Source organism: Podarcis vaucheri (genome assembly GCF_965113315.1).
Source record: "Podarcis vaucheri genome assembly, chromosome: 6".
Taxonomy (NCBI): Eukaryota; Metazoa; Chordata; class Lepidosauria; order Squamata; family Lacertidae; genus Podarcis; species Podarcis vaucheri.
This window is the reverse complement of record NC_138764.1, coordinates 6,536,133-6,561,896: the sequence shown is the minus strand read 5'-3', so window position 1 is coordinate 6,561,896 and position 25,764 is coordinate 6,536,133. Positions and strand designations below refer to the sequence as shown.

At 46.5% G+C, this 25,764-nt stretch overlaps 1 protein-coding gene and 1 long non-coding RNA gene across 4 annotated transcripts; one reads left to right on the top strand and one right to left on the bottom strand.

Moving 5' to 3' along the window:
- Nucleotides 1-793: 793 nt before the first annotated feature.
- Nucleotides 794-20,896, bottom strand: HSD17B7 (hydroxysteroid 17-beta dehydrogenase 7). 2 transcript variants are annotated; one of them, XM_082229101.1, is made up of 10 exons: nt 20,788-20,896; nt 17,983-18,186; nt 17,238-17,330; nt 13,853-13,984; nt 11,770-11,884; nt 9,446-9,640; nt 4,666-4,770; nt 3,697-3,753; nt 2,315-2,413; nt 794-1,255 (listed from the first exon to the last, which is right to left on the bottom strand). In XM_082229101.1, exons 1-10 carry the CDS (start codon nt 20,820-20,822, stop codon nt 1,154-1,156), a joined length of 1,137 nt encoding a protein of 378 aa, XP_082085227.1. In that variant the 5' UTR covers nt 20,823-20,896; the 3' UTR covers nt 794-1,153. The 2 variants fall into 2 exon arrangements, with proteins under 2 accessions (XP_082085227.1, XP_082085228.1); XM_082229102.1 differs by lacking the exon at nt 13,853-13,984.
- Nucleotides 20,897-21,203: 307 nt separating this feature from the next.
- On the top strand, nt 21,204-23,807 carry LOC309535747. 2 transcript variants are annotated; one of them, XR_014221379.1, is made up of 2 exons: nt 21,204-21,341; nt 23,371-23,807. It is a non-coding gene; the product is annotated as an uncharacterized lncRNA (long non-coding RNA). The 2 variants fall into 2 exon arrangements; XR_014221380.1 differs by lacking the exon at nt 21,204-21,341 and adding an exon at nt 21,358-21,430.
- Nucleotides 23,808-25,764: the final 1,957 nt, after the last annotated feature.

Here is a 25,764-nt window from a genome sequence, read left to right as displayed (position 1 = left end):
TGGCGGAACCAACAGTAGCTGATGTGAATTGTTTGCAAAACATTTTGAGGATAAAATTGCCTGCATCCACCAAGACCTTGACTCTGCTGTTATAGCGGATGAATCTCGTGGGGCGTCCAGAGCAGTCTATTCCTGTTGTGTTTCTGCAAGGTGGCTGCATCAGGTGCACTCAGATCATGTCCTGGGATCACAAGGGCAGTTGCGCAGCTGCAACGGGGGGGGGGGGATACTTCACCCATGGGAAATCAAACTATTGAGTGAACCCCTTCATGCCAGGTGATGCTACTGATAGTACTGATAGAAGGGAAATGCCCAATGTTCATCTAAAGCATTTAAAACAGCTTCCCACTGATTAGTACTGTCTGCGCAGGACAGCATTTCTGTTTTCCTACTCCCATGCATCCATCTTTCACTCTGCTTAAAATACAAACTACTTTGAGTTCTTGGAAAGAAGCTACGGTGGGAGGGGATGTTGACCAATCTTAGGGCTCATCCAGACTTCCGCTTGTCCTGCCACTTTCCCCAGGGAAAGCCCACTCTTTAGCGCTGAGTCCTAGCAAAGGTGAACTGGATTTTCCAGACTGGCATTCAAGGTGGGTCACAAGAGGAGCACCTCCACCATGCAAACACGTGGAAAGGGTTAAGAAAGGGGTCCCCAAATGCATGTTTGGGTCAAAAGTGGAGCCAGGGCACAAACCAGCTCTACTTTGCTCTTTAGTAGGCAATGCCACACAACCCAATGGCAGGACTACCCCTCCCCCCCGAATGCCCACTTCTGAAACAAGGACACAGCGACCCTTCATTTCATTTATTATTTGAAAAACATCCTGCACTGAGGAGTACAAAGGCTTCAGGAAACACGTAACGGGGAAAAGACAAATGCTGCAGTGATGTAAAGACACGGCAACTAAAAGGAGAGCAAAGGTGTTATAAAATCCACGCTGGGGTGGGCAGGGACTGAACTGTAAGACTTTTTGGTCTCTTTCAGCATTTCAGCTTCATGACAGCCAAAAGATACATCTCTAGAGAGGTTTGCATTGCAAAAGGCAAAAGCCAGGGTGGGGTGGGGGTGAGGAGCCGAGGTTCTTAACTGTCCCAAGTGGAAGAAACTCATTGCCATGAGGAATGGTGGCTAAAGACTGGCCTGGCTTTGCTATTTTTTATGCTGTGGGCTGTTGGACCTTGCAAGAAGTTGCTTCTCTAGTTCCAGGAGCTTCTCGTACAGCTTCTCTGCGGTATCTTCACTGAGATCCATCTGAAAGACACAGCTGTGATCAGGACAGATTCCATAGAACCAGCAGTGTTTCCTTTCCTTTACCACAAGCCCACCCCCCCCACCCCCAGAGGAGACCCCAGAGCCACCCCTCCCTCCCATCAGCTAAAGGAACCTAGGAACTGTACACCACAGGTGCTGGCTCTGACCCAACTGCAGAGGTGCGTAGAAGGCGGACCCAGCTGCTTTCTTGGGGACACGAAGGTGGCAGGCGGCTGGCACTTCTCACTGCAAAGCCCCTGGGTTGCAAAGTGGCAGGAGCCATAAAACACTCTGGGCATCCATAGTCAGCCTTTGCCTGGTCACTGCAAGTGGGGAGTGTTGATGCGACCCCAGCCTGCCTGTGGCCCATGCAGTGGGAGACAACGCTGGTTTGGATGGGCCTCTGATCTAGTCCAGCAAGACACATCTTTCGCAGGGAAGTAACATTTAAAAATAAATGTAAGCTTTAGCCCTTCCTATCTCCAAAGCTCCAGGCGAGTAACATTCATTTCTATTACAGATAGGTAGCCGTGTTGGTCTGCCATAGTCAAAATAAAAAAATTCCTTCCAGTAGCACCTTAAAGACCAACTAAGTTAGTTCTTGGTATGAGCTTTCGTGTGCATGCACACTTCTTCAGATACACATTCATTTCCATGGGGCTTTCTGCAGTGGAACTTTCTGGAAGATTCTGCTGCCTCTTAATGGAACTCGGAATCCCCCCTCCAAGACAGCTGCCTTGCCTTGCCTCATGACGTAGGTCCTCCATGATTTCCCACGGCGTAGCGTGCACCAAAAGCATGAAAGGAATACAATGGTACCTCGGGTTAAGTACTTAATTCTTTCCGGAAGTCTGTTCTTAACCTGAAGCACCACTTTAGCTAATTGGGCCTCCTGCTGCCACTTCACCGCTGGAGCACAATTTCTGTTCTCATCCTGAAGCAAAGTTCTTAACCTGAAGCACTATTTCTGGGTTAGTGGAGTGTGTAACCTGAAGCGTAAGTAACCTGAGGTACCACTGTACTCGTGACAACACAATGCACACGAAGGGGTCTACTTACCTTGCGGATCTCAACGTAGTTCTTCCCAAAGAATGTGGTGCAGCTGTGAAATTTCACCAGGGGGTCCAGCAACTCAGGCTTCTGCTTGAAGAGCCAAATCTAGAAAGGGGATGCAAACAAGTGAGCAGTTCTTTCCTTGCAAGTGCGTTTGACTCAAGACAACCGCTGCCAGTGCTGAAAACCCCTGTGGGGCTGGATTTGGATCTAAAGGGGCTCAAACGAGATAACCCCATAATGTAAGCTGCCAGGGAGCCAACAGGCACTCTCCCAATGCCCCTCTCTGGACTTGGTGCAGAGGGTAGAATTAGAACCACTGTAATACAGCGCCCCCAATTCTCAGTCCAGGAGGATACCATAGTCAATGGTATCAAATGTCAACAAGAGATCAAGAAGGTAGAACAATGACTCACTCCCCCCCCCAGCAGTCCCCACTCTCTGCAGAGGTCATCCATCAGGGTGATCAAGGCCAACTCAGTTCCATGGCTAGGCCTGAACACAGATTCAAATGGATCTAAATAATCTGTGTCCTCCAAGAATGCCTGTATCTGCCCCACCACAGCCCTCTCCACCACCTTCCCCCCAAAGGAGGTACTGGCAACTGGCTGAGAGCTGTTCCAATCTGAAGGGTCCAGAGTGATCAGGGCAACTGCCTGTTTCATCTTGCTGTTCCATTGTCAGATAAGGACTCCACTCGCTTTCTCCTCTGGAAAATTCCCCAGAGCATTCAGGAACACATCGAGTTCCCTCAGTCTGCAAGGGTGAGACATCTGAATGTGTCCACCACTAGTCGTCAGTCCAAACTGAAGCAGATAATGATCTGACCATGACAAGGGAGGGCATGGCACTGCCCCATCCTCATTCCGTCCTTCATATCACTTGGGGCAAAGACTACATCAAGACTTTGCTCTGCCCGGTGTGTTGGAACCATGACCAACTGAGAAAGACCCATGGTAGTCACGAAGTCTTGAGCCAGCAGCCCCTGGGTGGATATTGAAGTCCCCTAGGGCCTGTTGTTATATAGTGAGACAGGCCCTGGACCACTCCCCCCACCCCCACCCAAGCGGCATTCACTCAGCCAGCCATCAAGCAACATCCCACACTATGATCAGCACAAACACACTCCCACCTGCAGGCAGGTATCAATCAGATCAAACAAACGCATGCAGCAAACGCGCATGCACACACACAGTTGCTGGCTAGGAGTGCAGACCAGAGTTGGCCCTACTCACATCACAGGGTGTGTGAGGGTGGGAGCAGCCAACAGGTTCCCCAGAAGAGGAAAGAAAGTGGCTGTGAACCTCTTGGTACATCGGCTATCGCAAGGCATACGCGATGGATCAGACAGGCACAATGCACAACATGTCAGTGCCAAAGCATCTTACCAGTGCTTCTGCTCCATTGTACGGCGTCAGTGTATACGTGTTGGTAAAAAGGCGGAACTGGAGTTGCGGGGAGAGAAAAGCAAGAAGTCAGTTCTCTCTTCTTTCTACTCCATGGCACTGAAGCTGGGGAAGCAGCTCCAGGAGGGCAAGGAAAACCCCACCATCCTCTGCCCCCCAAACAGCAGCCATATCCCTCTCTCATCCCACTAGAACTTGAAGACACCCAGCAAAGCTGAAGGTTGCAAGCTTCAGGGCAGACCCAGCACCAGACAAACGAAGGAGGCTGCTCCCACAAGAGGCAGTGATGGCTACCAATTTGGATGGCTTTAAAAGGGGAGACCAATTCCTGGAGGAGAAGCCACAATGGCCATGTTCTGCTTCCACTGTCAGAGGAAGTATGCTTCTGAATGCTGGCTGCTGTCCATCCCCAGTGGGAGAGGGCTCTGGTGATCAGGTCCCGCTATGGGGCTCCTGTGGGCACTTGGTGGGCTACTCCGAGAACAGGAGTAGAGGGGCCCTGGCCTGACCTGAGAGGCTCTTCTGATGGTCTGACCCCAAACAAGAAACAGACAAAAAGGGCTTCCTCTATAGTAAAATACAGTGGTACCTCGGGTTAAGTACTTAATTCGTTCCAGAGGTCCGTTCTTAACCTGAAACTGTTCTTAACCTGAAGCACCACTTTAGCTAATGGGGCCTCCTGCTGCCGCCGCCCCGCCACTGCACAATTTCTGTTCTCATCCTGAAGCAAAGTTCTTAACCCAGTACTATTTCTGGGTTAGCGGAGTCTGTAACCTGAAGCGTCTGTAACCCGAGGTACCACTGTATACTGTAAAGTCTGATCGCGCCATATGCTTGTATTTGTTCCACTGACCACTTCAGCTTTTCTCTCTGCTTACAAGGGAATCTGAATCAGCCTCTAGTTCCTAGAACTTAAGGGTTTGCTGCAGTTTCTGAAACCATCACACTCACCAGCCACAGAATGGGGAAAAATAACTTCCACACGAAAGGAGGCAAAATCTCAAACGTCATGTTGGTCATCACAACACCTGGACACACAACGCTAGAATACAGGCCCTGTTGAGAGAGTGGGGGGAGAGAGAAAGAGATGGTTCCATGGGGCCACACTGTGACACACACACAACTGCTGGCAGACACCCACACTCACACCACGTAGACAGGGCTTGTGCCAAGTTTGTAACAGAAAGAAGTGGAAGCTTTAAAAATATTCCCTCCTGGTTTTGTTAACTTACTATTCTGCCCTTTCTACATGTGAATGGCATAAACTAGCACAAAAATTACTTCTGAATGGGAGGCGGAAATCCTGCATTTGGCTGACTTCAGAGCTGTGAAACCTGAGAGGTTTCCCCTGCCCATTCATTAGAAACCACTTTCTCTGCTATTGTGGAAGGATGGAGTGGAAAGAACGGCATCCCCAAGTCACTGCTTTACATGTGATTGCATGTCAGCGTGAAGGAAGCTGGTCTCCAGAAATCCCTCACCCCCAAAAAAACATAAAGCCGCTGTGCAATTTCCAAAAGGACATAAACAGCAAAGGCACGACAAGGAGAGCAACAGGGTGGAGATGTGGACACAGCGCTTTTCTTTTTCTTCCTCCCCTCCAAAGCACCCAGTGAAACATCACCACACACATTGTGGGGGGGGACCCCAGTCGCAAAATGCACTTCAGGGCACCCACTGTTGGGATACTGCCAGGGAGACAAAGGCCATCATGCGCCCAAGCCGTCTCACTTGCGATCCATCGACCTCCCGTAGATAACGCAGTATCAGTCAATTAGCGACAGGAGCCCCAGAAATAGCTTGCCACATTCCAGAGCTTGGGCACGCTCTGTCAGCAGATACATACAGCGAAAGGTGCACTCAGGAGAGCATATTTACAAGTTTATTCAGCGTTAGTCAGAACAAAGAGAAAACATGACTGCCTGCTACGATGTCTCAGGCACAGAGAGAAAACGAAAGCATATACAAAAGCATAAACTTCCTGTGAACAGGAAATACGCAGACTCTGTGACTCACAAAGCCTGCTCCCTTTGAAGGTGGAACGGAAATATCCTAACACCCACACGCCAGTGGAAAGCGATTTTATGTTGGATTTTTATGTCCTCTTAACAAATTATTCATAGATTGGGAGAATCTGAATAAAACAGCGAAGGTGGGCCTTGTGGGCTGCCAGTTGGATGAGGTACTGTGTGGACATCCCAAAACAGAAGCTTCTAGTCCATATTAAATTATGGTGTGGACTAGGCCTCTGACTCATGTGGGGAAGGAGGGCAGACAGAACCGAACCCAAAGGGTGCTCATCAATGGTTCCTCTTCATCCTGGAGAAGAGTGACTAGTGGGGTGCCACAGGGTTCTGTCTTGGGCCCGGTCTTATTCAACATCTTTATCAACGACTTGGATGATGGACTCAAGGGCATCCTGATCAAATTTGCAGATGACACCAAACTGGGAGGGGTGGCTAACACCCCAGAGGACAGGATCACACTTCAAAACGACCTTGACAGATTAGAGAACTGGGCAAAAACAAACAAGATGAATTTTAACAGGGAGAAATGTAAAGTATTGCACTTGGGCAAAAAAAATGAGAGGCACAAATACAAGATGGGTGACACCTGGCTTGAGAGCAGTACATGTGAAAAGGATCTAGGAGTCTTGGTTGACCACAAACTTGACATGAGCCAACAGTGTGACGCGGCAGCTAAAAAAGCCAATGCAATTCTGGGCTGCATCAATAGGAGTATAGCATCTAGATCAAGGGAAGTAATAGTCCCACTGTATTCTGCTCTGGTCAGACCACACCTGGAGTACTGTGTCCAGTTCTGGGCACCACAATTCAAGAAGGACACTGACAAACTGGAACGTGTCCAGAGGAGGGCAACCAAAATGATCAAAGGCCTGGAAACGATGCCTTATGAGGAACGGCTAAGGGAGCTGGGCATGTTTAGCCTGGAGAAGAGGAGGTTAATGGGTGATATGATAGCCATGTTCAAATATATAAAAGGATGTCACATAGAGGAGGGAGAAAGGTTGTTTTCTGCTGCTCCAGAGAAGCGGACACGGAGCAATGGATCCAAACTACAAGAAAGAAGATTCCACCTAAACATTAGGAAGAACTTCCTGACAGTAAGAGCTGTTCGACAGTGGAATTTGCTGCCAAGGAGTGTGGTGGAGTCTCCTACTTTGGAGGTCTTTAAGCAGAGGCTTGACAACCATATGTCAGGAGTGCTCTGATGGTGTTTCCTGCTTGGCAGGGGGTTGGACTCGATGGCCCTTGTGGTCTCTTCCAACTCTATGATTCTATGATTCTATGATTCTATGAATGGAAAGGGCTTGGTGGGGAGGAACATATGTGAGAAGCCACAGTGCAGTAGTCTGGCCCAGAGAAGGGAGATCAGGGTTCAACTCCTGACTGGGTAGCCTTGGACAGCCTAAGCGACTTTCCAGGGTCATTGTGACTATTAAAATAGGACCCAAAGGAACAGCAATACACCTTGCCAAATTGTTATCAGCTCTTAAAGGCATTTTAGAAAAAGAACTGTTTTATCATGAAATTGCTATTGGCCATGGTCAATTTTATTTCACCCCAATATGGAAAGAACATTTTACAGGGGGTGTTGCAAACATAAATAAGACAAGATTGTGATACATCTTGCATATTTTTAAAACACTCCATGGGTGACAGTGTATAATGCTGTCCAAAACAATGGCAAAATCTGAACCAAAGTAACCAAAGTTTGTATTTATTCATTTCCTTGTACTTATACCCCACCCTTCATCATAATAGGAGCAGAGAGCAACAATGACATTAGCAGCAACATCACATATACAAAGATCTTGGTAAATAACAATGCTTTTACCTTGCATCTCAATGAGTCCAATGTGGGGGGACAACCAAATGTAATTTGGGAAGGAGTTCCATAATTTGGGGGCCACCACTGAGAATGCAGTCTCATTTTGTCACCCACACAGCACAAAGCAGCTAAAATTCTATGTCCTGTATAAATTATGCAAATTAAACTACCGTAATTTGCTCAAGATCCCTTAGTCTGCATGATTTATTTTGCTTTCACTATTCACAAAAAGGAGAAATAGAAGAATAGTCAATCTGATAAAAGCCCCCCTTTCTTCACCCTCAAAATTCAGGCATATGAAGGTGGTTGTCACCAATGGAGGCGAAGGCTCAGAAAAAGCTCAATATGGAGGCCAAGTGGCCGAAATATTGGGAAATTTTGGAGCAAGAAGGAGATAAATTGAAATTGCAGAGCTTTGAGAAACTAAAAGATAGAGTGCGAGATTGGCTTCATTATTACCAAATAAGAGAGGTATATAATTTGGATAAAAAAATTAGCTTCCAGGTGGAAAAATCAAAGTTGGAAACAGAATTGTTAGATCCCAATACTAAGATACTTTCAAGAATGTATAACTTGCTGTTAAAATGGAACACTCAGGATGAAACGGTTAAATCTGCTATGATTAAATGGGCACAAGATGTTGAGCATAACATTATGTTCGCTGACTGGGAACAGTTGTGGAACACAGGTATGAAATTTACGGCATGTAATGCCCTAAGAGAGAATATTATGAAAATGATTTACAGACATGACACCAGTCAAGCTTGCAAAAATCTACCACTTGCCCGATAATAAATGTTGGAAATGTAAAGAAACTGAAGGTACATTCTTTCACCTTTGGTGGACGTGCCCAAAGATTAAGGCTTTCTGGGAGATGATCTATAATGAAATGAAAAAGGTATTTAAATATACCTTCCTGAAGAAACCAGAGGCCTTTCTTCTGGGCATTGTCGGCCAATTGGTGCCAAAGAAGGACAGAACTTTTTTTATGTATGCAACAACAGCAGCAGAATATTGATTGCAAAGTATTGGAAGACACAAGATTTACCCACACTGGAAGAATGGCAGATGAAGGTGATGGACTACATGGAACTGGCAGAAATGACCGGCAGAATCCGAGATCAGGGAGAAGAAGTGGTGGAAGAAGACTGGAAGAAATTTAAAGACTATTTGCAGAAATACTGTAAAATTAATGAATGTTAAAGGGATCAATCCAACATCCCTTTAACATTCGCAAGGCTTGCAGACATCTGCCTGAAGCCCGGGGCGCGCTCCGGAGCGCGCCCCGTGCTTCGGGCTGCAGGCTGCTGCCCGTAAGCCTTGCGAGCCCGGCGGGAACTCCCACCAGGCTCGCAAGGCTTGCGGATAGCTTCCTGAAGCCTGGAGAGCGAGAGGGGTTGGTGTGCACCGACCCCTCTCGCTCTCCAGGCTTCAGCAAAAGCCTGCATTCACCCCATAGGACGCACACACATTTCCCCTTCATTTTTTGAGGGGAAAAAGTGCGTCCTATAGGGCGAAAAATACGGTAAGCAGCGGTTCAGAAAAGTCGCAACACAATGGGAGGAATTGAGAGTCACACGATATCAAGTGTTCCACCACCACAAGCGTTTCCGCTTGCCAGACGGAGCGGCCCCCTCACTCTTCTCACCACATTCTGGGGGTCCCCACAACCCACACACCTCAGAGCCAATTTGGGAGGCATGAGGTGTGTAGAGGGGGACCCCATTGCAGATGTGTAAGTCCTTGCACAGCCTTCCACTGATGGGACTCACACCCGCTTATCTTGGCACACTTCGCCAACTTTCCTGAAAAGAATGCCACCTTCTTTTGCTTTCGGTCGGAAGGGCCTTTTGGAAGGACTACGATAGGGTGCTCTCACCTGCTTGTTGAAGCGGTTGTTCAGAGCCACACTTGTAAGGTCAGTAGCATATTTAGAGGAGCTGTAGGCCTCCTTGCCTTGCCTGTGCTGAAAGTCCTCAAGGCTGAAGTTAGATTTGCAGGCATTGACTGAAGAGGTCCAGACAAGCTTGCTGGGCTTTTCAACGCAGCAGAGCAGAGGCTCCAGGTTCCGGATCTGCAAAAATGAAGAAACCAGACTTTAACAAGGCTCCAGGTTCCTGCCTTAAGAGGCATACAATCTAGAACAGAGGTTCCCAAACTGTGGTCCACAGACCACTAGTGGTCCACCAGGGTCTTTCAGGTGGTCCACAGTATGCCTGTGGATTTGTGTTTGGAGACAGGAGACAGCACATCCATCGCATTAAATATTTATATTGATTTTTAACTGTTTTAATTGCTTCTTTTATTTCTTATATTGTATTTAAATTTTGGATTTGAAGAAATTTAAATTGTAATACTGTACAATGTGAAATAAAAGCAGCAATAAAAACACAGTTAAAATAATTAAAAATATTTAATATATTTAATATCAGAATTCAAACGGTAATATAATATATAAAAAACAAAAGGAGCAATAAAAATATAATTAAAAATCATACAGCACCTATCATAGTGCACTACAATTACTACAAAGGGCGAAAAATCATTGTCCACTAAGCCCCTCTGCAATTTTCAAGTGGCCAATGGAGGAAAATGTTTGGTAACCCCCGATACAGATCCTTCCTCACAAGCTCTACTTGCAAGAAGTATGTTCTGCATTTTCATCTATGAAAGAAAAAAAGATTATAAATCAGAATGAGTCTGGCATTTTAATTTTTTTTTTTAATCAATATTATTTTCAGAATACAGTGTTACCTCCGGTTATGAACTTAATTTGTTCAGGAGGTCCGGTCTTAAGCTGAAACTGTTCTTAACATGAGGCGCGCTTTTGCTAATGGGGCCTCCTGCTGCCACCATGCGACTTCTGCTTGCATCCCGGGGCAAAGTTCGCAACTAGGGTTAGCAGAGCTCATTACCCGAAGCATCCGTACGGAGGACAGTACATAACCCGAGGTTCCACTGTACACATTCTAAAACAAAGCTGACCCGTACTCAACAGAACCAACAGGATTTCCCCAAAGATCTCTAAAATACTTTACAAATATATTTACTTTCCTGTCCATACAACATGACTTATAACAGTATACACTGGATAAACATATTCTTCTTAAGTGAGCCACAAGTCAGCATAAACCTTTGGAACGGGTCTTTGGTTTCCAATTTCACAGCACAGGCGTGAAATTGTAACACAGCACTTTGCATCCTCACTCATGCGTTATAGATGCCCGGCAGCGTCGCCACTGTCCGTGGACAAGAGGTTCTGCCCTTCTTGACAGTTAAGGTCCCACCTGCTTTGCAAGTAAAACCTACACCATCACGATTGTGTTGCCCCAACTCACCCCTGCCTCTCCTGCCACCAGGCACACATTACAATTATGCACTGCGATAGGAGCCCACAGACACAGAATCTGGCACAGGTAGGACCAGTCCGTGTGCTCACTACCCTGCTGACTGCAAGATGCCACAAACTTTGATTATCCATTCTGCAAAAATAAAGAGGAGTCAAATACATTAGCTCCATGCAGTGGACACTAAAGGAAATGACAGGATACAATTATGGAGATAAAGCTACTATACTGGGATTCTATTGTTAATATTTTTTAGCCCTGTGTGGCCAAATTACAGCTTACAAGATTGCCTTTAAATGTTGTTTGCTGAAGTCTACTGAAAGGACCAGCAGTGAGTTCAGTCCTGAAGTCAATGAGGCAGTAATTTTGGTCAGCTTTTCTGTCAGCTACCAACCCGTTGTGAAATCGGCAGATCACATCCAGAAAGTCAAACCAGATGCTGCTGGTGCAGAATTAAGCCCTCGTGCTAAAAAAGCAACCACACCAAAACAAATCTACTGAGACTTCTTCAGTTTTCGAGAATTAGCACACTCAATGTAATATTCTGAGACCAGCAACAGCCACCAAAGATGAGAGCTAGAGATATCACACTACAATGACTAACAAAGGACTGGCAAACTTACCTATGCAAATAGGCATCCTTATTCTTATCTGTGGAAAGCTCACCGGATATACCAATGTCTTAACTAAAGAGGTGAGAGCTTGCTCACAACCATCTTTAACTCTGGAATGTAGGGCAACGTTGCACAATACATAGATCACCTAGAATAATGTCTTGCAATACATGTATGAACGCCCAGATAACATCTGCACAACACCAGGACGTGTGACAAAAACTAGGTAAAAGCTTCCCTACCAGAACAAAATGTCCGAAGAGATTTGTTTCAAAGACCTCCTGAAGGTTGTCTGCAGTGACCCTGTCCTCTTGGCTCATCAGCCCCTCTGCCGTAGTCAGCATCTGGTATGCCCTCCTGAAAACAGGGGAAGAGGTTAGAGCGTAGAAGAGAGAACTGCTGCCCTTAAGAGAAACCGCCAACCAATATTATGGTCCTTGCAACTAAATGTGAGGGTGGGTGGAGATGGCTTATGCCGGCAAAAAGGAAGCAATCTTTGGGAAATGAGAGAAACTGTAGCTGGTTTTTATTTGGAACGTTGTTAAACTGTGATCCAAGGACTACCACTAATCCCAGTCCCCATGATTACAATGAAAGGAACAGAAGAACAAGTAAAATAAATAAAAGAGCCAGAAAGTTATTGGATGTTTTAATTACATGCTGAAGAGGCGGTTGGTTTTTTAAATGCTAAACTGAAAAGTCTTTATGTTAGTTGCCCGGTTGGCCACTGGTGGAAACAGGATGTTGGATGAGATGAACTCTTGGCCGGATCCAGCTGTGCCCTTGGGTTCTTTTCAGCACTGCAAGCAGTTGCAGGAAATTTCTATGAACCCCCCTAGCTGTGTGCACAGCTTTCCTCTGGATCACATCCACAAAGAGACAAATATAATAGTTGTGTTTGAATTTGAGAGAGTCCTCAAGCAGCCTCCCAGGTTGCGGCTGTTAAGAAGCAAACCAAAATGGCAGCCTGCAGTTCAGCCAAGAGTTGCTACTCTAGAACAAAGATTTCAGAAACAGTGGCCACATTCACACGGATTGTTGAACAAGCTATGATGGGTCTCAGAGGAAAGAAATCACAGCTTGGCTTGCTCAATTTTGTGTATTTCTCCCTCCTGTCTGTTATCCCAAAGCCATCACATTGCTCCTGTAACTGGCATTGCTTCTCCATCACCAACTTCCTTACAATTGGACAGTTGCGCAATCAAAGAGAGAAATTTTCACAGATTTCCATTGCTCTCCACATGCCCCAAGCCAAACCAGCTGCCCAGCGCAGACACACACCATGCTGCCTTAAGATCAGAAATTCAGAATCCAATAAGTGACAGGGGAGACTTTTGCCCTGCAGGTCTCCTGACAACATCCCCATTAGGTCGTTTTTTGGGGGGTTTTTTTTTAAGTACCAATTTGCTGGCTGAAGTGATATAATTTGTGGGTAGGTGTAATGATCAGGATAGCCAACTTTAAAAAATTGTTGTGTTTTCAACACAACAGTCCTGTATAGACAGCAAAGTAGCAAAGCAGGTCAAACCTCTTTCAATTTTATGTCCATTGGCATCACAACCTGAGGCGAGAGACCTACTTCTGGAAAAGTAACACCAAGAGCTGCTTAGCCTGGGGAGTAGCTTTGTTCTCCTACAGGTCTTGCCTCACACTTCTGGAACTTCATGAGTATCTGTCTGTGACAGGACATCCAAACAAAGGTTACAAAACCAGGATGCTGGCTCAGGCGTCATGAAAAACCAAAAAAGCCAAGAATGAGCCATGGTTTCAAATCATGCTTTGCTGTCTGGAAATAAACCATGGTTCGTGTGGGGTGGAATCAGACACTTAAAAAACAACAACCCACAGTTGGGCTAACTGAACCATGGGCTTTGTGTTATGTGTGAACAAAGCCTATGAGGTGCCTGATACTTCGGGATTCTTGTGGTAAAAAGCCAGGTGTGTGTCTGGAAATAATTATCAGAGGTCAGAGGAAAAGTGGAGCTGTCCACTTCTACAACAGGAACAAAGCTAGCAGAAAGCATATTGCAGTTGGCAGGAAACCTAAAACAGAAGGCAGATTTGATGTTATTTTTGATTGGCAGAATGCACAGCAGTGTGAGGTAGCAGGGATCCATCCTGTTGCCAGAGATAGCCAACAGCTACAGCTACCTTAGAAAAGTAACAATACCTGGTTGTTGATTCCTCAGCAGTATAACCTACCTTGGAGGCTCATCATCAGAACACACAAGATGAAGATAGCAAACAACTTTATGCAAATAAGGACTGCTACATAAAACCAAGACAGAAATGTAGTTCCCGTGTCACAAAGGAAGTAGCACATACTGGGCCAAAGAGGACTTTGCTTCATTTTGTTCCACTTGAGGATGTTCCACCACTGAAGCTAGACAGGTTTGGGGCTGGTCAGTGTTTGGATGGGAGACTGCATGGGAAACCCATGTGCCTTGCTTTGAACTCCTTAGACGAAGAGCAGGGATACAAGTTACAGGTTAGATATCTTAAGCCGTTTCAGGATTCTTCTCTGGGAACACTAGCTCAATGCCTTTCAGTGGTCTAACAAGGAGACCACACTCGGTTTGACAAAATGCAGATTACAGAAAATACACGTCAATGGTGTTCTCACGGTTTGAATTTGTGTGCATCTTCCCCATTTCTAAAAAGGATGAACTCAAAAATTGGGAAAAAAGAAAAAGGAATGAGTGCAGGCACAGAAAGGAAAACAGGTAAATATTAAGACATTGCAGCTTGGATAACTGAGAAAGCACACAGGGTAACTTGCCGCCCAGAGCTCCTGAGCCTTTGACAGTTGTGTATAAGGAGGAATTTTGGCAGATGCAGCTTATCGTGTCAAAGGGGCGAACAAGGGGCTGCACCTGCTGAAATGCCTTCTTCTATTCAGTAATTAAAGAGAGACTGGAACCTTCCCTCCCCTTGCATCTGAGGGCACAATCTGTGGCTCACAAGAACTTGATAGAATCCAGAAATTAGGAAACAAACAAGAAACTCTCTAGTCTACATGGTTCAGAGATGCATTTGAAAATGTGGGGGGTCTCAGTCAAGGCGTCAAGTACCAATGCCCAAATGAAAGTATTCCCAAATCTCATATGTTTAGGTTCATACATCAAAACATTTCTCAAGGTCCAGCCCGTGTTTTTGATGCAAACATTTTAATTTTTATTCTCACAGTCCTTTTTTGGACTTACCCTTCTAGCAAGCTCACAGACTAAAAAGATGGAGGCTGGGAAAAGAACACGATAGAAAAGAGCAGAAACACAATGTGGAAAAAGAACGAGGAGGTAAAGGTTGAAAGCAGGGAAGTCTCAGCCACTATTTCAATATATAATTCTATTTCAAAATAAAGTCAAATGAAAGTGCCATCCAAAGGACAGAACAAGGAACAGTGCGAGGCAACAGAGATGAAGAGACAGAAGCAGCACTCGTAGGTTTGGCAGACAGGATGAGGCCAACAGAATGGTGAGAATTTGGAAGGACAAAGGTCAAAGAACAAGAGACGAGAGATGAAGGCAAGATCTTGAAAGCAAGCAGCAAGAGTTTACGGCAAATGGGACACGGAAAAGGGAGACAGCGAAAAGGAGAGAGGAAATAGGATCCTCAACTTATTCCAGATACAGATATTGTAACAGGACTGCTAGACAGTCTTCCTGTGTTTCCAACTACACTGACAAGGGCAAGTGAACTGCAAACGTCACACATGTTCCAGGGGAGGTTTGTTGCTGTCTTACTGGTCTAGCCACCTGTTCAACATAAAAGCACTGTTCCTGTCACACAGGGGTAGGTAAGTATGAGTGTGTGTAGCTGGATTCAGTCCATTTGTTTCATTTTGGGGGGGGAAAGACTAACAAATATTAGCATTACTACTTAGTGCAGACCCATAGATGTTAATGGGACATAAGTCAGTCAGGTAACTAAAGTTTCATTGAGTTCCATGGGATGAATTCTACTACACAGGTGCACTATGGGAGACACACAATGAATCTCACTAGTCCTCTGCCAAAAAGAGAAGGTTCTTTCGGGGGGGGGGGCTGGAGAACCCGCAGGAAATGCTTACACCAACAGGACCACTGGAAGGGCACAATGCTGAATTCCTCCCTGTGAGTCAAAGTATGACTGGACACAGGATCCAACCCATATATTTTGCATTTAGGCAGATCCCAACTCGAGTCCCCGTCCCTCTGCAGGCTCCTCTGTGCATGTTTAAGTGGGCTCAGGCAGACTGACACCAATTATGTCTTAATGGTGTAATTCCCCCTCCTTCTTCACATTAGTTCTCTCTCTCTCTCTCTCTCTCTCTCTCTCTCTCTCTCTCTCCCTCTCTCCCTGAACAGAATAAAACATAAAACTTCACACATCTGACAAAGTAGATGCAAATTCTTGAAAGAGAGATTGTTAGACTTTACACGTCACAAGAGTCTGTTGTTTTTGCAGCAGCAGGCTGACAAGGCAACACTTCTGAACACACACACACACACATATATATAAGCGAACATAAATACCAGTGTGAACTCACTATGCAATTTTCTTATTAATTATTAATTTACACACCACTTATATGCCAAAATGGCTTCTGATACACTTGGCTTCTAATATGTTTCACGTTAGGAACACTGGCGGTGGAGGCCTTGAGGTGGAGGTTGACAGGCAGAATCAGATAGAATAGGGCTTTGTTTGGTTTTATTCCTTGTTTACTCCTCAGTGCTGTCACATAATCCAATGTACCTCTGCAACAGTGAAGGGTAACAAGCAACTAAACAAACAAATACACACACTCTGAGGAAGCTTCACTTTTTTTAACCTCTAATAAGAGCCCATTACCGTATTTTTTGCCCTATAGGACGCACTTTTTCCCCTCCAAAAATGAAGGGGAAATCTGGGTGCGTCCTATGGGGCGAATGCAGGCTTTTGCTGAAGCTTGGAGAGTGAGAGGGGTCGGTGCGCACCGACCCCTTTCGCTCTCCAGGCTTCAGGAACACATCCGCAGCCTGGGCAGCCCTACAGGAGGTCCCACAGGGCTCCCCATGCTGCGGATAGCAGCCTGCTGCCCAGCGCGAGGGGCACCCTGAAGCAGAGCGCCCCCCGCGCCAGGCAGACATCCGCAGCGTGGGGAGCCTTGCAGGAGTTCCCCGCAGGGCTCCCCACGCTGCGGATAGCAGCCTGCCGCCCCGCAGGGGGGGGCGCCCTGATGCAGAGTGCCCCTCGCGCGGGGCAGACATCGGCTAGCCCCACAAGCTCGGGGGACAGCAGGGAGGCGCAGCACCGCCATCCCGCTGTTCCTCGACCTGGTTCTGTTTCCCCGACCTGCTTTTGGGGGGGAAATAAAGGGAAAACCTTTTTCCTTTATTTCCCCCCAAAAAACTAGGTGCGTCCTATGGGACGGAGCATCCTATGGGACGAAAAATACGGTAATTTTCTTCCTGTATTATACGCAGGAAAGGAATTGCAATGCTAAGAGGGCACCCTTGTGTCAGATTTTGCTCACTGACAAACTGCAGCATTCTGTCTCAGAAGAGAAATGTTCACATTCCATAACTTTAGGTTTGTAACATGTGGGGTGGAGGCCGGATAAAGAGTGAGGTCCAGGCTTTGTTTCCCTGGACAACCCTGCCTAAGTAACTCCGTGTCCTCCCCTCCTATCCACAAAGCCAGGCAGAAAATGAAGACGAGCGATGGAACAGTTAGATATCTAACATACCTGGAGAAGATGCCACGTATAAATGCCCATAAACTGATACGTGGATTTACCATGATCCCAGCATTCAAAAAGAGATAATCCAAACGATGAAATCTACACCAAAACAAAAAAGGTGGTTATTGAATGGATGGGAAAGCAGCATTAAATAGCAATTAAGCAGAACTGGAGTACCCCAGAATTTAAAATATATTTATTTTTTAATAGGATTCATACACCAATCATCCCAAACCTCTAAGTAGTTTAAGTAAAAGTTAGTAATTTCTCCCCCTAATGTCTGGTCCAACACCAAATCTTTCTGGGGAAGCACATTAGGGGTGAATTCTCATAATCAAGAGGTCAAGCTTGCCCTAAACTGTTTTGGGCTGCAGGCTGGAATGCTCTTCCATTTGGGGGAGGAGGGGCAGAAACCTCCCTACATACAGAAAGCTAGTATGCCAGGGGATTATGATGAAAGATTTCCCCTGAGATACTTACTTTCTACCAGCAAGGAGTTTTTTCATAGAGTACAGTAGAACATTTCAGCATATAATTTCATCCCATCTATAGCTTAATGAAGACTTGATTCTGCCAGTTGTGCAAACCACTTCTCTTGGCCATCACACATCACGCAATCACATCTCAGAACAGGTCCAGTTCAAGTAAGAAAAGCAAGTCCTGGAAAGGTGATGAGTTAAGGAAGCAGCTCCCTGGAGAGCAGCCACAGCACAGGCAGCCTAACCAAACCATTCCTGCTCCCCCCACATACCTTGCCTTGATCTCTTCCGCTGCGCGTAAGACAGAGGCCATCCTGCTAACATCTATTTGAACTATGCTGACATCTGCACTGGGGAAGCAGGACAACAGGTGGTTACGGGTGGCGTTTGCCTTCTCCAGGTTCCTGCAGGCCAAACACACGTGGAGGCTGGCATCTTCCTGGAGGAGACGCTCACACAGCGCAGATCCAATTCCACTGCAACAGTAAGAGCACAGGATCAGGGCCAGACATAGAGCGTCCAGTATCACAACTCCATGCAACTGAAGGCTTCTCCCGGTCTCAGGGAGCCCTTCCTTTGATGACCAAAAGAGCAACACCTCCCAGATCGGTTAAGTGCAACATGCCCAGCCTGCCATGTGGCCCAATATGATGCTACTTTCCGAGATCCAAACTGAAAACACTCCCTTCGGAACAAAACCAAGGACTTTGCAGTTTCAAGGGTCTCTCCTCTTCCTTCTGGGTATTTTGCACAGCCCCACATGAAATAACGTGCCTTCACAATTAGCGAGCAGGACATTTGAGAAGTCTCTGACGATTGCCCTTCTTGGCTTATTAAAACTAGCAGGGAGGAGAGGTCCATTTGAGTCTAGAAGGTTGCAAATCCCTCCCTGAAAGAGGGAGAGTAGGACTGTGACAATGACACGTGTCTGAACTCACATTTGAGTTCACCATTCACAAGCACTCATACACACATTGCCAACAATTGTGACTGCATTTTCTATGGATATGTGTTAATCCTTAATTTGATGCCCACAAGCAGTTAAATTACAATTTAAGCAGGCAGCAAATCCTGCCCTACACAGACACCATGATCTAAAGAGTGAAAGAATCCCTAACTAGTCTCAAAAGCCTACAGAAAGTAAGTGTGACAATTTGCCACAGAAACCATAGAATGGCTATATAAACTCAGTTCATAAGTATTTAAAGCTATCTGGAGATCCGCTAGGAAGACACAAGTTTGCCCTGAAGGAGCCCCAATAGAAAACACCTCAAGCAAGAACAAGGACTTGACCCCAAGACTGTGATTTCAAACCTGAGAAGAAGGCATAGGACATAGAACCAAGGACTGAAGGAGGAGGATGGTTCACTCAAGCAAGGGCAAAACTAGCCTTTTGGGGGGGGGGGGGAATAACCTGGGGCAAAAATAAAAATCTAGCACTGCACTCAAGAAGATATCAACTAGGAATCAGTTATCTAGGTACATAAGGGAAACCTGGAAAGCTTTCAAATGGAGGTACACAACTACAAAAGCCATGCATTCAAAGGATACTTGGGAAGCCTTGCAGAGGCCAAATGTGAGCCCTGGATATTGATTCTGCATCCCTCTGAGCAGGAACCCCAGGAACTCAGTTTCACGATACACAGGTTCAGTGATCCGAAAGCAGCTGTACTGAACTTTCAGAGATGAACAATTTTGGGGGCTAGTTTTCCAGGAGAAGGAAAATGTCCATAGGAATAGTATGCAAAATCTTCTCAGGGCAATACAGTATATTGGTCTAGCTGATACAAACCCAGACTTATAATAAAGTAACCGCTTGCTTCAATGTGAAGAAAGGAACAGAGGCAGTGGCTGAACTGAAGAGCAGAAGGCAGCAGAGCAGCCTGGCTTGGAGAGGAGTGCAAATCAAGGCTGCAGTTGGCCATGCACCCACCTAAGCATCTCTAAAATCCTGACACCCCCCCCCTTTATTCTAAACTAAAAACCCCAGAACACTTTTACATATGCTCATAATGCAGGCGCTTCAGCCCCTTCACTAGCAGATGCCCCACTGAATTCAATGGGGCTTACACTCTCAGCGAAGTGAAGTTGGGACTCTAGTTTTAGGCTGCAATCCTGTGCACACTTACCTGAAAGTACATCCCACTGAACTCAGTGAAGCTTATTCCTTTTGAGTGGCTATGTACAGGATTGCACCCTTGGTTGTTGTTTCCCCATACCTTTGCTATCTCTACAATACCTTTTGAGATGGGATAGCCAGCAGTGCACTTGGCATTCCAAATATGGCCACACCATGGATTTACAAATATTGGCTGTTGTGTTTTCAATAATGTACAGAGACTTCAAAACAAAACAAAAAAGTTCTCTAAGAAGCAAGATATAAAGCACATTACAATAGTGTTAAAATCCAGTGATAAACTTTGATTCCAGACACTATTAGTGCCTCTCAATGTTTATCAAATCTACAAAGCAACCAGTACTGTAATATTAAACATATTTGCCTACATGTTGCAAGACAGATTTGACACTTTCCTAGAAAGCCAAGGTATGAAATCCACCCTCTTCACTGCTGTTCTCACAACTGTTCACACACAACATTTAAAGCACATCATTCTGGGCGCTGCTCTTTGCCCCTTGCAGAGCTAACAGTTCCCAGGGAAAGAGTGAGCTTGGAGGGGGCTTCGAAATGGGCTGCAGCCACAGGCAGCCTCTGCCCCGAGGAGCTCAGTTAGGAGAGCACGAGACTCTTCGTCCCAGAGCTGCAGGTTCGAGTCCCGCGTGGGGAAGGATTCCTGCCGGGCAGGACTAGATGACCCTCGCGGTCCCTTCCAACTGACAGCTCTGCAGTCCTGCGCCCCGTGTGGCTTTGACGCCCCGCGCCCTCCGCCCGCCCCGCCGGACCCCTCGACCAGCGCCCCCGCCGGACCCCGCGCCCGCCCCGTCCCAGCGCCGCGCTCCGCCGAGCTCCCCGCACTTCGGCCGCTCCTTCCCTCTCGGCACCGCCGAGCCTCCCCTTCCGAGCCCGGCTCCTCCGCGCCGCTGCCGGGAGGGTCCCCGGGCCGCCCCTCCCTCCTTACCTGCTGGCGCCGGTGACAACGGCCACCTTCTGCATGGCGAGCGGCGACTGGCGGCTGGAGGCGAGCGCCGCGGGACGAGCCGCCAGAAGCCGGCTTGGCCCCGCCCAGGCCCCGCCCCCGACTCCAGACCCCGCCTCCCTGGCCCAATCAGAGGCCTCGCTCGGGGCCGAGCGGCCGAGTGGCGTGACGGTAGCCCGATGGCGGGGCAGGCGGCCAAGGGAGGCCGGGCAGGGCCTGGGAGAGGGCGCCAGGCCTGTCCATCACCGCCCCTCGGGCTCCTCATTGGTCGGGGGGCTCGAGGCGGGTCAGGAAGAAGAGCCGCGTGAGGGGGAGCCCCAGTCAACGCAAAAGAGGCGCGAAGGAGGGAGCTGCCTATGCGCGCAGCCTTCGGACTCTGGTGGCGTCTTCGTCCCCCCCAGGAGAGCCCGAGGGGCCGCGCTGAGCGAGAGGCTCGGGCTCCTTCCCTGCCGGTCCCGGGACTGAGAGAAGGGCCTCCCCGGAAAACACGACTCCCGTCTTTCCAAAAGGGAAATTATTCTTCTTTGGGGCCAAAGGTGTCGAACTTTTCTTAGTTTTCATGAGGCATTTGGCTAATTAAACGAACTATGTGTGTGACAGGGAATTGTTTTTGTTTGTTACCACGGTATGTATTTTTGTGTTTTTATATTATAAAGCTGCCCTGTGATCCTCAAATGAAGGGTGGTGTATAAAAATATATAAATAATAATAAATAAAACTCATGCGTGCTTCTCTGGCTGAGATGAAGCTAGTAGCCACAAGAAGCAGGCCTGCTCGGTCATAAGCAGTGTATAGGCCAACTTCAAGCCTTTGGGGAACAAGTCTTTGGCTTTTTGCTGTTTTCTATATGTGTTTTAAAAAGAATGTTTTAAATACTAGTGTTCTTTTAATGGCACATATCTTTGTTTTGACAACTTACAGTTTTTACTGTATGTTTAAGCATGTTTACTCAGAAGTCCAATTGATCTTATTGAGATCTACTCCTTAGTAAGCATGTTTAGGATTACAGCCTTAGGTCCATACATTTGGTTGGAAAGGTAAGATACAAATAGATTTAATAATGAATGAATAAATAAATAAATAGGAAAGGTTTTCAGTGATGTTTTTAATAGAGTTACTTATTTAATTATTTTTGTTTATTGTGTGCTGTGAGCCCTGCACTGTGAGAAAGGTGGGATATAAACAAACAAACAAATAAATAACAGTACACACTGAAGGTAATTTCCCCACTTTCTCTATAGTTTTACTTTACAACATTCTGCTCCAGTCCACCTGGAACTACAGTAGGCTGTATTTGCAAACTGACTATAACCACTTATTTAAGAATATTTTAAAACATTGTTGGATAATCTCAGTTAATCTACACTTGTTGCTCACTTTATACACATTCAGCATAAAGGCCAGGGGTAGTTAACCTCTCTATACCTACTGCCCACTAATGCATCTTTCTTGATGGTAAAATTTCCTTGCCGCCCCCCAGGGCTTGATGGAAGGAGGATTCAGCTTGCGCCACAGAACCCCCTCCCGCCCACCTAGAATCCTGAAACGCCCACTAGTGGCCGGTAGGGACCAGGTGGACAACCCCTGAGATAGGTGGTTTCGCGGAGATGAAAGTGAAGGAGTAAACCACCACAGCATGTTTGGTTAAGTCGTATTTGCCCTCAAGCTGGATGCTCTGAACACATCATTACCGCAAAAGCTGCAATGCACTTTAATAGAAATGATAAGTAGAAAAGTCGTATGAATAACTGTCTTCTCTCCCCTTCCAAACTCCTTTATCTCCCCCAATTAAATTTTCAAACACCATCTTCCTCCCCTTAAACAAACGATTAGCAACTGAATGGATTGGTTGCTGGTGGGGGGCAGGGAGCTGTGTCTCTTCTTCAACAGCTCAACAAGCGTAAGTTCTTGGGAGTCAGCCTGGCTCCTGCTGTGGGGTGGTCCCGTGTAGTGATCAGGTGGGATTGCTATGAGGAATTACCGTATTTTTCGCCCTATAGGATGCACTTTCCCCCCTCCAAAAATGAAGGGGAAATGTGTGTGCGTCCTATGGGGCGAATGCAGGTTTTTGATGAAGCCTGGAGAGTGAGAGGGGTCGGTGTGTACCGACCCCACTCGCTCTCCAGGCTTCAGGCTGCTATCCGTAAGCCTGGGGAGCCCGGCGGGAACTCCCGCTGGGCTCCCAAGGCTTGCGGACAGGAGCCTGCAGCCCAAAACCCGGGCAGCGCTCTGCAGCGCACCCTGGGCTTCGGGCAGATGTCCGCAAACCTTGGGAGCCCAGCGGGAGTTCCCGCCGGGCTCCCCAGGCTTACGGATAGCAGCCTGTTCTGGGGTCGGGGGAAGCTCGGGCTTCCCCTGCCCCAGCCTTGCGCCTGGGGAGGAAATAAATTTTTTTCTTTATCCCCCCCCCAAAAAAAAAAAACTAGGTGCGCCCTATGGGCCGGTGCGCACTATAGGACGAAAAATACTGGCAGTAATTATTTCTAAATTTGCTTTTATTCATAGAAATTAGCATCTGTAAATCTGCTCTCCCTTTTTGACATTGCATTTCCTCTTTTTTGGCAGTGGCTGGTAGAACAGTGTCTTTGGCAAGCATTAGGCAGTGGATTGCAGACCACAACTACTGCCCCTACATTCCTTGAATGTCTCCATACATTGTGTTGGTGAGGCAGAAGTCGTTCTTCATTCCAGTCTTCATTCCAGCTGCTCAAATAACCTCCTTTATTAACATGAACTTTGCTGTTAGACTGTACTTCTCACCATTAATGTAGTGTCGCCCCCCCCCCCTCATTATTACTGTGCTGGGGAGAAGCTAAACTGAGATCTGCAAGGCCATTAAACCATGAAGACTGACCAATGAACTCAGGACTGACCACCCTCCACTTTCACATCAGAAGCACAAGGAATTGTTTTGTTTTAAAGAATCTTATTTACAAATGGATCATTTTACAGGAATACAGTTCAATGTGGCCTTACAGAGAATAAATAAAGAAAAAACTATACATTGGTCTTTAAGTCTCCATTTCAAAATACAGGGCTGTTTTTGAATGAGTACTATAGTCATAAACTAATATTAAGCAGCCTGACATTAATATTTACTAGAGATGAAGGGAACACAGCTACCAGTGTTCACTATAAAGCAGAGGGGCCAATTACTTGCAGTGATAGCTCAGAACATCTCAGAAAAATGTGCTCTGCATTGAGAGGAATGGAGTACAACCAAAAGACAAATACTGTACTATCGTTACAAGCAAGAAGCCTAACATACAACATATTATAAACAGACCAGGTTCCAAAGAACTGTACAACTAGTTTTGCACCCCGATCACCTTTGAATCTGAGGGAACTTTCATAAGCATAATACCACTCGGGCATACCCATTGTAACACTCTGGATCATCATTTTTGAGATTTACAAAATGACCAAAATCAATGTGTGTATGCACAACCACACATGGAAGTGCACTCTGAAGACCAGTTTTCTATTTGATACAATTGCTGTAAATGTGTGAAGACAGAGTTTAGTTTTTTGATACAGTGTGGCTATGCTTGCTATTGACATTATTTTTGGAGGAAAATGCTAAGAAGGATTAATATAATGTTTACCTTTAGTCTTACGCTAAGAAGCCAAGGAACATTTTCCCAAAGCCTTTTCCCATACAATTGTGGGAAAAGCTTCACAGTGGCTGCACTCAAATTTTGTGTTATGACATGCCCTCCATGATAGTCATTTTGTCACTGGCAATGCCGTATATGATGGGAGGTTTATAAAATTATACACTGTGTGAAGAAGGAGACAAAGAGAAGTTTTTCTTGCTAATAATAGCAGAACTTGCGCTTATCCAATGAAACTGGTTGGCAGGAGTTCCAGGACATTGCTTCTTTATATGGTACATAGTTAATGAACAAGGGACGCGGGTGGCGCTGTGGTCTAAACCACAGAGCCTAGGACTTGCCAATCAAAAGGTTGGCGGTTCGAATCCCCGCAACAGGGTGACCTCCCATTGCTCAGTCCCTGCTCCTGCCCAGCTAGCAGTTCGAAAGCACATCAAAATGCAAGTAGATAAATAGGTATCGCTCCAGCGGGAAGGTAAACAGAGTTTCCGTGCACTGCTCTGGTTCACCAGAAGCGGCTTATTCATGCTGGCCACATGACCTGGAAGCTGTCTGCGGACAAACACCAGCTCCCTTGGCCTATAGAGCGAGATGAGAGCGCAACCCCAGAGTTGTCCGCAATTGGACCTAACGGTCAGGGGTACCTTTACCTTTTAGTTAACAAACAATAATAGTTAATTAGCGGTCAGATGCTGTAGTGATGGCTGCTGGCTTTAGAAGGGTATTACACAAATTCATGCAGGGAAAAACTGTGAGTGGTTATTAGCTATGGCAGCAATAGGTGACCTCTATATTCAGCAGTGGTCATGGCACTTAATAGCATTTGCTGGCACTCAGAGAAAGGGCACACTTGCCTCTGTGCCTGGGGGGGGGGGCGGTGCTTCAGGCTCACCGCACCTACTGAGCAGATCCTAACAACAACAAATTTTGGATCTGACAGGAAGGCAGCCCCTTTATCAACCCCTTTTCAGTGGCCACAGAAAGCTGAGCATCTGTTGGGGGAAAGTTGTGGGTGTGTCAGAAAACTAGGAGGGGGTTAATGGAACGGAGTATCCTGAACAAAGGCGTAGGTGGTTGAGCTGGCCCACACCCCAAACAGGAGCCCTCCACCCTGAAACATCTGTTGCTCCTTGCTAGGTCCACTTCCACTTGTAGGTGACGACTTGCAATGTGATGGATGCAATACACAACCTGCTCTAAAATAAACTGTTTCTTTTTATTTTCCCAAACTTTTTAGATTGTACTTACGGGACCGCCTCTCCTGGTATGTCCCACAGAGCACCCTAAGGTAATAATAGCTTAAAGGTCCTGGGCCCTAAGGAAGCCAGACTATTCTCTGCCAGGG